Source organism: Poecilia reticulata, linkage group LG21, assembly GCF_000633615.1.
Source record: "Poecilia reticulata strain Guanapo linkage group LG21, Guppy_female_1.0+MT, whole genome shotgun sequence".
Taxonomy (NCBI): Eukaryota; Metazoa; Chordata; class Actinopteri; order Cyprinodontiformes; family Poeciliidae; genus Poecilia; species Poecilia reticulata.
Window position 1 is genome coordinate 9,758,984 of NC_024351.1, and position 13,850 is coordinate 9,772,833.

Consider the following 13,850-nt stretch of genomic DNA (forward strand, 5'->3'; position numbering starts at 1 on the left):
AAACTTACAGTCCAGTTATTGGCAGCTTCCTGACTTGAATATTAAAAAAAAACAAAACAAAAAAACAAGAACAAAAGTGTAAATATAAAACAAGGCAGATCTGAGTGTATTTTGTCTGTACACTATTGTTATATACAAAAGTGTCGCCTAGCAAGGTGCACAGTTATACATCCACTGACTTGGTTTGAGCACCAGTGTGAGAAGAGTGAGAGGAAAAAGAACCTGTAGTGGCATTGTTTGTGTCTGCTATGACGCCTCGGTCATCAGTTTTTTTTTTTACGTTTCATTTTTCAGTTTTGCAGTGATGAAGGCAAAGGTAAGCGTGCACTGCTGAACTCTCCAAGCAAAGTGCTCTCCAACACCCATCCCTGTGTGGAATCACGCAATTCCAGGCTGGTGTCACAGTGAGTACAAAAAAACAAACAAACATACATGTAGAAATGATATATATATATAAAAAAACAAAAAAACAAAACAACAACAACAACCAGAGGGAGTGAAGACTAAAAAAAAGTGTCTCTTGTCTCCCTCCTCATTCTTTCTCTTTTTGTCTTTCCTCGATGTGACTGGATTGAAAAGTAAACCCTAAACATTCTTAACGTCAACAAATGTGCAAAAAAAGTGGCGGCAGTAAAAGTCTGAGCGTTCCTCCAGCAACCCCCCCCCCCTGTGCATCCTCTTCTCTTCTCTCTTCCAGGTTTGTGTAGCGGCATCTGACGATAAATGTCCTCTGAGATTTTAGTGTTTCTGTGTGCAAAAGTCCAACAGATATAAAGGCCTGTGTGTCTGTGCTTAAGTTTATAGGCCTATGTCTGGAGTTCAGGATGGTGAGAGGGGTTCCTCCTGGGTCTATGTGAGGGGTTTCATGTTGTAGCGGTTGTCTGTCAGCGAGTCCTAGCGTGCTCCATCCTGCGCATGAGGTGTTGCCTGCGAGCCTGCAGCCTGTCCTTCTCCTGCTGGAGCCTCATCTCCTCCGTCTCCAGTGAACAAACGTACTCGGTTGCCTTCTTCAGGATCAGCACCTTCGCCGCCTTCTCGTTGTGAGCCAGCTCCGGGACGTGGTCGCGCAGGGTCAGGAAGCTGGATCGCAAGTCGTTGCGTCGCTGGCGCTCAAGGATGTTGTGGTTTCGTCGGCGCTCGCTGTCCTCGGAGTCGGAGCTACCGCGCGGACTGCTGTCCCCGCTGGTGCTGCGCTTGCTGCGGGCCCCCGCGATGCTGGGAGCAGAGGTGCAGGACGAGGAGGAAGATGTGAAGGACGATGAACCGGTTCTGACAGGAGGGCGCGATGTCTCTGACGTCTTCTGTTTCTTTGGAGGTGGGGTCAGGTCATCATCTGAGGCATAGGGCGAGGGCGCCGCGTAGTTGTGTTGCTGCTGATGGACCGAGCTCCTCTTCAGGATGAGCTCCTGAGGGGCCCGGCTGATGAACCGACTCACGACCCCAGATCCTGAGACAATCCCTCTTGCGTCTTGGCTCTTGGGATTAACACAGATGGTTCCTATACCTGTGGTCATTGGAGACGTCTTGCTGATTGTGGAGCGTCTCTTCTCTACTGTAACTACATCGATCTCTTCCTCCTCTTCTTCTTCCTCCTCATCATCATCCTCCTCCTCATCATCCTCTTCTTCATCATCTTCATCCTCATCTTCGTCTTCCTCTTCTGGAAGAAAAACAAGGACAAAACCGACTGTCACTGATATGCAAATTATTCCCACAATTCAATCTACGTGTGACAGAAGGTGACAGGTAAATATGTTCATAAATTAGTGCGATCAAGTGAGGAATGCGTGTGGGAGAGGACGTTGCTCAACGCCGTTAGCTCAGGCAAAAATGTCTTAATGCTTAATGTCAGTCACTTCTCAGCTAATCTGCTCTGCAGGCATTGGCATGTTCATACTCAGCACTGAGCAGACAGACTGGAGTTCTGAGTTGTATTCCAATTCCCTTCTTCAAAACCTCTGCTAATCTTCGGTGAGATGAGACAGTATTAGTCTAATGCCGTCAGTCTGTTACCGCAGCCTCGGTAATACTTTGAGTGTTTGAGATAGTAGAAAGAGCTTTAACAGAGTCTAGGCATATGACGGAGTACACATATGCTGGATACCAGCGTCCAGGTACTCAAAGGTTTTAACAAGTCATGCACTCAAGACCGCAAAAAGTGGTTAGAAGTCATTTTTAAGAAGAGGCCAGAGAAAGTGGTAGACCAGCTTTCTTTGGTTGTAGGGTAGAATAGTACTGCACTGCCCCCTCCCTCACCTGTTGATGTGCACTGCCAGTCAGCTAGCTGAAGGAAAGTCAATATTTTCTCATACATTTGAAGTATGACAGATTTGAATGTTACGAAAAACACCGACAGTCCAGATGTCCTACTGAAAAGTCCAAGTCCAATGAAGACCCTGGCTGGCCCATCACCTTAATTACAACTGCAGTTATCAAGCTGTTTGGTCGAGAGACCATATATTTCAGGTAATCATGAAAATCTGATACCATCCAACATCTGCACTGGAGAAGAACTAAAACTGAGCAAATCAGCCAAGTTTTAACAAACCTAAGTTGCTGTTTTTGGTTTTTTTTTTTTGAGTGCCTGGAAGTGAACAAGTGGAAGGCAGGGGGTGTGAGTCGCAGTTAAAATGCCTTTGTGATAATGGCTTTCATTATCAGCCCAGGAGCATCTGTGGAGTGTGGCATTTTACAGCTTATGGTAACCCACTTCAGACACCAGACACACATACTGATCGCTCATACAGACTGCTGCTGACATCAAAACAAAGCTGAGCACAGCTGGCTGAATGAAGGGAGCTGGGAAGGGGGTGTGGCTGACTCTGCCACATGTGAGCCTCTTTGGTGTTTCACTCTCAGAAAGGAACAGCTCATTGAATGCAGTTCAGAGGGGTTGTTTTTACATGCTCTTTCTTCCACTTGGCAATTTGACTGTAAAACTGACTTTTATTATTATTATTATTATTATTATTAAAAGGGGGTTGAAATTTTGAAATGTGTCAAACTGAAAGGATAATCCCATACAACTCTTCTTTTAAAAGTGTGTATTCCTTTCATTAAAAAAAATAAAATAAACTCCAAAACAGAAGATGGACACGTCTGGGGGCAGAGTGCGCAGGGACTGTGGGGCGGCAGGCCGTCGGATCACCACAATTTAAGCCCCAAAACTGGAGTGGCGCCAGGAAGACAGCTGTCGAGAGCGGAGCGCTTGCTCAAAACACTCCTCCACCCCGCCCACCCCAAAATAAGAAAAAAAGGGGAAGAAAGAAGAAGAATCAGCCAGGACTCAGTGACTTCTTTCCTTTACTGCAGAGAAGGTGAGAGGCAGAACTGACCGAGTCTGGACTCTGTGCCAAGTCCGGGGGCTTTTGTAGTATTGTTTTCCAAGCAAAAACACACGGATAAGGACTTGTGTGAGTGTTTATTTAGGGAGCTCCTGGGGCAGGGGAAAGGGAGATACGAGTCCAAAAGCAATGCACGGTAATTTTCCAATCTAACACACAACTGCCTCCTGTTGTATTGTTGTATAGTCTATGATATTCATTCAGTTATCAGCAAAATTTTTGGCCAAGCTGTTTAAATGCCAATTTATCACCAACTGCGCTCAAATTGTCTCCCTCATCCATGCGTAATGAAAGCATTTACGGCACACTTTTATCAGATCATCACATTATTGAAAACCTTTTCATCTCCCCCTCCTCTGCAGCCTGCTGCTGTGGTGTTTTTTTTTTTTGTTTTTGTTTTTTTTTTTTGGATCCGGTGCCAACTGAGTTCAGCAAAGCGCACAATTCCCTATTTTACTGCCATCTGCCGGATGAAGAGCCCGCTGATTACATAAAACCACGGTTCACTGTGTCACTACTCCAGTGTGCGTCTGTGTGCTTGCATGCGTGTGTAATTGCAGGCTTGTGTGTGCGTGCGTGCGTGTGTGTGTGTGTGTGTGCGCGTGTTGAATGTGACGGGATAATCGGATTTTGGGCCAGTCATATGAACAAGATCCTGTCTCACAGATATACCAGACTTCAAATAGTAACAGTAATGTGTGAAAATTCGGAGAAGACATGTGACATTGTCGATATTTTTGAGAAATCGCTTTTTTTTTTTTTTTTTTCTTTTTTTTAAAGTGTAACAATTATATTCAATTACATTACGGCGTTCATCTGATTCTTACCGGAGTCACTAGCTGCGCTTCCGTTCGCCGTGGACGCGCTAACAGTCCCAGATGCGTCCTTGCTGCTGCTGCTGCTCTTCTTGTTCACCGGGAAGGGGAACACTATCGCGGGGTCCACGCACTCCGACACCGAGCTGCGGCTCACCACCTCCGGCACCCTGACGTACGCGTTCCTTCCCCCGGCCGATGCCGTTGAAATCGCCTTACCCAGTTTCTCCGTTACCACTCGTTCCAGTTTTTCCCTGGCGGAGAAGCCGCTCCACATACAGTCCTGGATAATGATGTTGTTGGGATTTGTATCCACAGAGGAGCCGAAAAGGTCCCCGTCGTCGGATGCCCCCCATATGTCGTCCTCGGGCAGGAGCAGCAGCTCAGAAGCCCAGTCCAGGGGGTCCCCTAAGCTGAAGCCGAGAGGATCTGCCTCTGAAGAGGCAGTTGCGGCCGCCGGCTCTCCCGGTAGCGCTGCGCGGCTCGGAGAGAGGGGCGGAGTGGGCAGCAGCTCGAATTTCTTCCAGATGTCCTCCCCCGGTGGCGCAGCGTCGGGACCACAGAGGTAGAAGTCGTCCTCGTCCGGATAGAAGCATGGTTGTAAGGAATCAAACTCCAAATCGGAGTTTTTACTGATGATCGCCGGCATTCTATCCAACAATCGAAAATCCTGTGAACATACAAGAGAGGTTCAGTCAGCGTGCGCTGCTGGAGAGCGTCTCTCCACATTTCTTTCTAACAGAAGTGCTCCACAGAAAGTGTGTCTTGAGTCAAAAGCCCACACACAGATTCTAAACGGCCTCCACCGTGGGCTTTAAAAAACCGCACAAATCTCAAAGGAGTCCGTGCGTAAATGTGTCCATGACGCACTGCTGCGGCGCAAAACAAATGAGGGCTGCACTATTCTTTTCAACAACAAAAAAAAGCAACTTTTGTTAGAAAATAAATTGAATGACAACATTCGAATCTGATGACTATTTATTAGAGATATATAAGACAATAGATACAGAATGTGAAGAATATCTTCTGAAATTAGGAGATGCTCACCTCGTCCTTACTTGGGTTGAAAACGCGTGAATCGATATTTCTCGTGTCTTGCAGTCAGCAGTTAATACAGACACCAGATTTGGATCAGTCATCTACTTTTGGAGCTAAGACGGTCCTCTGACACACATTGTGGGTCTCTCCAGAGTGTTATACACTTTAGTTTTGAGGGGAGGAAAGCAAGCTCCTCCCACACGGGCTGGTTTAGGGGAGGGACAATTCCTACCTATGCTGTGGACTGGGATGTGATGCGGGAGTGGAGAGGCAGGCTGGAATCCTTCTTTCAAGGTGAATGGAGATCATACTTTCAATATTGAAATGAATTGATCTAAAAGAAAGTGTTTCTTTTAAACAAATGGGGGAAAATACAGGTAACAAGCCAAAGACCAAAAGAAAGGAGGAAAAGAAAAAGCTTGCTTCAGGCTTGTCTTAAAAGTTTAAGATGAGAAGCTTTTGGCTGATGCAAAAACCCTAACCCTCATTTGCTAATGAGCCCTTCCCGGTGCTGTAAAAATCAACTTTTACTATGTAAGCTATCCCCCATTCACTCTACACGGGTTTTAACACACTATATGGGAAAAAAAATAAAGTAAAAAATAATGTACATTCTTAAAGTTATATACTAATTTAAACAATGAATCATGAATGTGATAAAATAGGTATTATATATATANATATAAGCAGAGTTAAACACTCCATACACCAATTGCCCTGCAACATGTGTAGGTAAGTCATTTGTCTGTGAGCGAGCGTTCTCAGATTATCCATCTCTTTGTGTCTAAACACACTGTCAATCATCGCACCGGCGCTTCCTGTTTACCTGTCCCATTGACCTCCTCTTTGGAGAGCCACCACCGCTGAGTGCTCCAGGCAGCCCCGAGGACAAGCACTCACATGGCCGGCTTCAAAGTTAAGGCAAAGTTTACCCGCTGTTGAGCTTCCACAGGCTGCCTCTGTTCATTGGGGTTGGGTGTTCAGATAACGGTGAGGAGGTGTGGGGGTTGGACCAAACACACACACACACACACACACAAAGGAAAAATAAAGGAGTGTTATCACAGGTATCGTTTGTTTGACAAGTGACTCAGTAATTTATAGAGTGTGGTTTTGTGTGGGTTAGCCTTGGTATGTAGTAGATGGATTGCATGGTGTTCAGACTACCAACAAGGAAAGGATAAAGAACCAATTGCAACATGTTCTTTTGTAATTCTTTTTTTTTCTGTTATTGTCTATTTATTTGTATGAGATTCAGATTGTTTTCTTTTTTAACAGTGTCATATCTATTTTCCCATGAGGGTTCTCACATACATCCAATAAATGAAATGCATGCATATATATAGTTATCTACAGGATTTCTTTAGAAATTGCCAAATACCAGCAGGGAGGTTAACATTCATTGAGTTCATTGGGAGAAAGGATTTCCCATAGTGCTCCTTTGTGCACCTTGGATGCAGGAGCTCTTCAGTTCAGCAACAACTTCATACCATGACGAAGGAGACGGATAGAAATAAAAGAAAGCCGTCGGATAGTACTCCTGAATCCACTCTTCTTTGTTTTTTGTGTGTATGCTCTACCTTCCAAACACCCTGGTCAGTCGTGAGAGATGCCCTGTTAAAGGGGAGTTTTCCTTTCTGCTGTTGCTACAGGCATGCTGAGATGAAGGATTGCTGCAAAGCAAACAACAACGCAAACCACAGTCCACTGTCACTACACGCTCGTCTAGGAGAAATGAATGCTGGAAGCCGGTGATTTAATGCAATCTGCTTTTTGCTAGTTTCAATAATAATCTGAACTTGAATGCACCGTTTGATAACCAGAATCTATTTGAAATGTACGCAATTGACTTTGAATCTGTCTGTATAGTTACCAGTAGATTGAGTCAACTTTTATTGTGTAAAGTGGCGTGAGACTACATGGTTTGTGAATTAAAATAAATAAACTGAACTGAATTGAACTGAAAACACACAGTCATTATTTATAGCATGCATCCAAACAGAAATGCCTTTCAATGAGGCTATTGTGTCTCTTACATTCAAAAGTCATTCTCCTTGAAACAAATGGGGGTTTTGGGCTTTGTCCTTCTGGATAAAGATTTCTCAGTAGCTCTACAGCAAAACAGTCAACTTTACCAACAAATATGGTCACACAACTTTTTCTAATGTAACCTGAGAAAGATTTATATTTTTTGTTCACTTTCTGATAAAGCTGCTCCATTAAACTTTAATCAGACAGCAGTAACTACCTATGTTGCCAAATCAACCAGAGCCTAAATGCAGGCATGATCATAATATCAAGTCTATGTAATTCCTTGAGTAGTACTTATTCATACATATCCGCAACTCCAACATGTCCTAACAGCCCCAAATCATCTAGTTGTGTTCTTTTTACCTAAACTGATCCAAAGAGACGCAGTATGCTGTCGTTTGATGTAGTCCAGTGTTGACCGCCCTGTGACCTCGGAACATAATGGCTGTTCTGTTCCTGCCGTCTCTGAGTGTAATGGTACTGTAAACCAACAGTCCAGAAGCCCCCTGAGCCACATTGCCTTTCTGCCTTGGTATTTCTACAACAAATTAGAGAGGCAAACTTAAATATTGGGTCGTCTGTCAACATGATGGGTGAAAGGAAAGAAGAGGCAATTTAAACCTAATGTATTTCAATTAGTGGTCAACCTTTAAAGGGAAAGTTGACTTCCGCAAGGAGAAAGTCTAAAGGTGGGTCATCAGTAAGGGGGATGTACTGTTTGGGAGGGCTGTTAGGATAAATAAGGCCTTGTGGCTATTAGCAAATGAGTGGTAATGTCTCCTGAATTATGGCGATAATGATTCAGTAGACAGAACATTGGATTTTGATTGGGGTCTCTATGAATGGGCCCCCAGCACTCACAGGAAGTGCTTGTTTGTTCCGAGCAGCCCTGTTTCCTGTTGGGCCGGCTGTGTGGGTGTGTGTTTTCCACAGCAATAATGAGCACTGGCATGTGTGTGCGTGCGCCTCACTCCTTCGTTTTCCTCTCATGGCTGCCGGTTCAAAGTAGAACCACTTGCCAGGACGGAAGCCCCTCACGAGCCAGAATGAGATCACTGCATGTCCTACGAGGGACTTCCTCCGTGCACAGGAAGTGGAGGCACAGCTGAGAGGGAAAGGGCTCTTCCTCTGCCAACCCCTGCTGCTTCAGCCCCCACTCTTCCCATGTCCTCCTTCATGATCCATGTTTTGTCTCGGATATGCGATAAAAACGCCTCTCTTGCTTTCTCCCTCTGCATTTTCTCTGACCAAGCAGGAAGTGCAGCCTTGCTCTGTTTACTTAACAGAGGTCCTGTCTCTCACCAAAGTCACCCAGTGGCCTCTGGGAAATGGGAATCTCCAGACTTCGTGTGCACAAATACTAAAGTGGATATCCATCACCAATTGAGAGTCTGCATGTGCATATGACAGAGAAACGTTGTACTGGATGAAGAAAACAGAGAAACACAGTGTTAGTGTTGGTGACCTTTTCCTGAGGTGGTTTTCCATGTAGTTAAATTGGAGCTACGGCAGTGTAAGAGCAGATGGACAGGCTGTCCCTTAATGCCATTAGGCTTGCGCACTTCTCTATTTGCACATGATTTCTATAGTGAAAATTCACGCCCACTGTGGGCTTGAGGCTGAGAGATGTGACTGCCACCAGTGATGGATATCACACTGTGTCAGTGTTTGCCTTGTTCTGTGCATACTCATGAGTCTCATGTGACTGGCTGAGGGTCCTCAGAGAGAGGGTCTATCCATCCGAGGTCCAAAAAAGACTTCTCCCGATGGCCATAAGGGAACGAATGAAGACTTGTGAGTGTGTGGAGAAGAAGTGGTGGTTGGGTTTTCAGGAGATAAAGCAATGTGATATGTCTTTATGAAAGAAGATATAATGACTGCAGTGAAATGAGCTTTATCTTTACTGTCTTTTGCAATCTGTATGAATGATTAGCAAATTTTTCTTGGTTAAAATTGCTAAAATGGCAGCCTTTGTGTGTATTCCATAATGAACGTAGAATTTCACAAAAAATAAAGTAAATTGCTGGAAACTTTTTCTTGGACTACTGGAGGATCAATAGAGGGTTTTCGGTGGGGTCAACAAGGAACTTTGTCGGGAAATATTTGGACCTCTTTCGGACTTTGAATGATTTAAAGAATGGACTTTCAAAAAAAAAAATATTAACGTAAGTTGGATAATTTTTTGATTATATTCAGTCTTTCCTTTTCAAAAATGTGTTTTTGTTTTTCACATTTATATTTAATTTGTTGTCCACTGTTAATAATTGTACATGTTTTGTTTTATTCTAAATAAAAGATAAAAAAAAAAAAACAACAGAAAATGAGCTGAACTCTGAGATTTTGGAAATCTACATATATTTTCAAAGTAAGCTTGTTGCATTGAGGACAGAAATGGAAAGCAAGAAACAACCAAAAAGAAAAGCTTTTTCATACAAGTCTGATTAGTGTACAATTATTTTGAGACATGTCTGAAAATACAGTTTCCAGTTTACTGTAAAGTAGGGCATAATGCAAGTTATAAAGCTTCTTTTAAATAACTGCTCGAGACCAGATAATCGCATTTGCAGTACACAGTTACATAAGTTTTCATAATTTATCAATGGTTGTTCATGTAAAACATTTTATAGTCTTGTCAAATCTCCTTTTTCTATTTACCATGAAACATTTCCACATGAGTCTTCTGAAATTCATCAGACAAACTCTTGGCTACATGAATGTGCCATCAATTACAGCCTTTCACGTCGATCAGCACCACCTGTCTGTAAGGACATGCGCGTTCATAAAGCGCACTTGTCTCAGACTGCAAAGAAGCAAGAAATCATGACAAGCATGAATGATATGTGATGTTCTTACTGAAGAATGTCAGAACGTGTAGCAGACAGTTATTGTTTGAATGTTACTGGTCAGCAGAGAAATGTTGAGGCAGCTGTCAGTGGGATGGATTTCCTCTCTTGCTCTGAGGAAAAATACAAATACTCCTCATAATAAAGTCTGTCAAAATTTGTGTGTTGGGGTTTTTGATGATAATAAAGTGCATGCAGCACAAATGGTCACTCCACCAAAAATCAACTGAAAGCAGGCAATCTAAATTGCACACCATGGGTATCAACACAGGCAACTTATGGCTTGTGTACGGCCGACTTGTATTTTTATGCATTAGTTGTGATGCAAAGTTGTGAAGTCAAAGGAATATGACACATTGTTTTCAACATTTTTTTCCACCTACCTACACTTTTACTAATTAGGGGACTTCTCAAGGTAATTATCTGCATTTTAAAGCAACAAGTGAAAAGTTGCAGTGATCAGATCGTTTTGGTTTTTGTTGAACAATCTGGGATCATACAGTTAACAGCATTTTTTTTTTTTTTTTTTTCCTAAAGAAAAAGGTAAAATATCAAAAGAATGTTTGGCTGTTAGGAGAATTCTCATCTAGAAACTCAGAATGAAAAAAAAAGAAACTAAAGAAAGAAACAGGCTTTGCAGGACGGGGAGCTTTCAGATGCCTCTGGGATAAAGACTGAAAAGGAGAAGAGCATGTTACGTAACCGCAAGCGGTGGTTGTAGCCTGGAGTTATTCCCATTCCCTTTTCTAATGAGAGCTTAGGATGAACTGCTCATCTGTAATTATGCACAGGCGTATACACAGTTCATGATATTCACTTATTTTCAGGGAAAACGTTTACAAAACGGCTTTCAGCTGAGCGCCAGCTGTGAGTGGGAAGACTTGACAGCTCCCAGCTATTTTAGTAAACAATGGAATGATAATAAAATTCAGTCTTTCATTTTTTTTTAAGTATATTAAATATTCAGTTTCTGTACTACTTTGTCCTGAAATGTAGGCTTGCTATTGTAAAGTTACTGAGTTTATTGTAGGTGGTTAAGATGAAAAACCAAAGTTAGTAAATTGAGAATCTGCAGCTGTTTGGTCAACAGGCTTGGAATGGCAGGGAGTTTCCTGGGACCATCTCTGCATTCAGCTCCCAGGAACTTGGAGAAGACATGGCTGTGGAGTCAGAAACTCCCCACAGGCTCTTACATGTCCGCTCATACTACTTTTTTTTTCTTCTCAAACTGGTGCATAGCTCTGACCCTGCAGCAGCAATACAGGCATCCTCAGCTGTGAAGAAAGGCGGAGTGGGAGTGGGAACATAGAAAATAAAGATCAGGGAAGCGCAGGATGTATGATGCTTTTCAGACTGAAGCTGCTTTCAGAGGGTATAAGTCTGCCTTGGTGTCTCAATCCAAAATCTTAGATTGGTTTAAATAAACTCTGTTGTGGTTCAAGTGTATAAGGGAACGCCAAGCGGACTGTAGACCATTAAAAAAGCAGGAAGTGTATTATAGTGCAACATTCACATTCTCTGCAAATACTAAAAATGTGCATGTATTGTGCTGGTGGGAGAAATGTCTTACAGTCGTTTACAAAAGGCAAAAGAGAAATCTCACATCACTCCAATTTTATTTACAATTCTTGAAGAAGTAAATTAATCTCAGTAACCTTCAGTGGTTCTTGATGCAGTGCCAAGAACCACTGAAGGTTCTTGTGCAGTTCGCTTTCAGCTGTGTGAAAGCGAACTGCACCAACTGAAAATGTAACAAATGTTGCAATTTTGGTCCCCAATCGAACTGAGTCTACAGGAGTATCGGGTGTGATAGTCTAGTCCTTAGCTTGGACCTATGGACTCAGTTTAATCTGGATTTATACAAGATCAAGAGTGCGGTTATCAGTGGTAGGAATTCGTCCCGCAGTCTTTGCGGGATGAAAGATTTGATTCCTGCTCTTTAGTTGTGGCAAGACACTTCACCTGCCTTCTCTTCTGGTAGAGGTTAGTGTGCCCCAGAACAGCTGTGTCTACAGTAGCGTGCCACTACCAGTGTGTGAATGTATGCCTGAATGACTGAATGTAGAGTAAAGCACTTTGGTGTCCTAAGGACTTGATAAGGCACTGTACAAGTGCAAGCCATTTACCACACTCTTTCAACATGACTTCACTTTACAAAAAAATAAAAAATAAATCACTGATTTTATTTGAATTGTATAGATGCTGATAAGTAATGTGTATCGTAAACAAGTAAGGTATTGCAATTGACTTCAATAAGGAATATATAAGAAGGACAACTCAGTGTTAAGTCTTCAATTGCTCGTTATAGAACCATTAATCTTCTGGCCTCATTTTTCACTTTATCACATATGAATGAAGTCTATAGAGATGAAAGACAGACTTGTCAGACAAGGGTAGCGTAGGCTCTGGCCTCTTTGCTTGTTGTTTTTGTGACAATCACGGCATCCCCAGCTTCCCTCCTACCATTCACCTCTGGACCGGACCATGGATGGTTAAGCAATTAGGCCAGTTTGGATAAAAGATTTATAAGTCACCATGCTGGATGGTGCAAACACAAGCATGTTGTGAGAGAAATCTGCCTCAATTACACAGAGACTGACTGTGTTAGGTCAGACAGGCAGCACGCACAGCTGCATTTAGTGCTCTCATGCTTTTATGGGTGTAAACAAACAGCAGGGCAAATGTACCATGATCTGATGATACAATCATATTTTCTAACTTACCTGTGATTGGGTAAACATTCAAAAGCTGCTGTGAGATAGCTGCTGCCGATCCTATTAAAAATTTTCAGATTAAATATTGCACTCTGGCAAACCTTTGCGATGCTGATTTCCAGTATATTTACCATTGTCCCAGCAGCGTCCCAGTCGTTAATCCCAGTAGAGAAAGAATTGGTTTTAATTTAAATGATCACATTTAGATAAAGGTCCTCCTCAACTAGTGATAACAGTAAAGCTCACACTGTTTCAGCTCACCACATCTGTTTGTATTTGCAAAGGCATAACGTGTGAAGAAATAAATCAAGTCCTGTCACATCTATGAACTGCGAATTTTATGATGCACCTCGATACATTGCATCTGCGTTGAGATTAGGTGTGTCGACTTCACAGGACAGATAAATTACGAAATAATCATACAAGCCAATTGATCGCGTGGCCATCTTGGGCTGAATGGTCAATGCTCAAAACCAACTATTTACTCAGTGCTGTGTACAAAGTGCATGAATACCCCCAAGAGGTAAAATATCTTTATTTTTATAGTAATTAGAAAATACAACAAATTCTCCTGCCATGTCAGTGCCTCCAATCACGTGATACGTCATGTTGAGTGAATTTTGATAAGAGCAGACTGTCTAGCCAAGAGTGAGATTAAGTTACATTATATCTGTGTAATTGGTGTAACATTTGTGCAGCATTTACATACATTTTGCAGCAATCAATGTGTGTGTAATACTATATCACAGTGTGGTTTAAATTAAACAACTTGGGCCTCTTTCCAGCTGATTCCAGTTGATGTTATTTCTTGAATAGGTAAATTGTGCAAATGGTAAATATCAGCGAACCAAAGCAAATTTGACAAAACTGAGACAGTCATGTTGAAATTCCAGATATCAAAGAAATTTCATATTGTAGATGATGAGAGCCTCCAATTTTTCCCTAATATAAGGCAAAAATGATAGTCCTATTAATATCGCATCTTGTGTTTTTCTTAAGAAAGTTAATCCAAAAAAAAAAATCTCCTCTGATTAACTAACTAGTCCGGCTCTTAATATTAAGGGA

At 42.4% G+C, this 13,850-nt stretch overlaps 1 protein-coding gene across 2 annotated transcripts; it reads right to left on the reverse strand.

The window, feature by feature from the left end:
* Positions 1-653: 653 nt before the first annotated feature.
* On the reverse strand, positions 654-5,465 carry mycn (MYCN proto-oncogene, bHLH transcription factor). Of its 2 annotated transcripts, none has more exons than XM_008397616.2 (3): positions 5,218-5,465; positions 4,172-4,829; positions 654-1,660 (listed from the first exon to the last, which is right to left on the reverse strand). In XM_008397616.2, exons 1-3 carry the CDS (start codon positions 5,296-5,298, stop codon positions 885-887), a joined length of 1,515 nt encoding a protein of 504 aa, XP_008395838.1. In that variant the 5' UTR covers positions 5,299-5,465; the 3' UTR covers positions 654-884. The 2 variants fall into 2 exon arrangements, with proteins under 2 accessions (XP_008395838.1, XP_008395839.1); XM_008397617.2 differs by having other exon boundaries at positions 5,207-5,331.
* Positions 5,466-13,850: the final 8,385 nt, after the last annotated feature.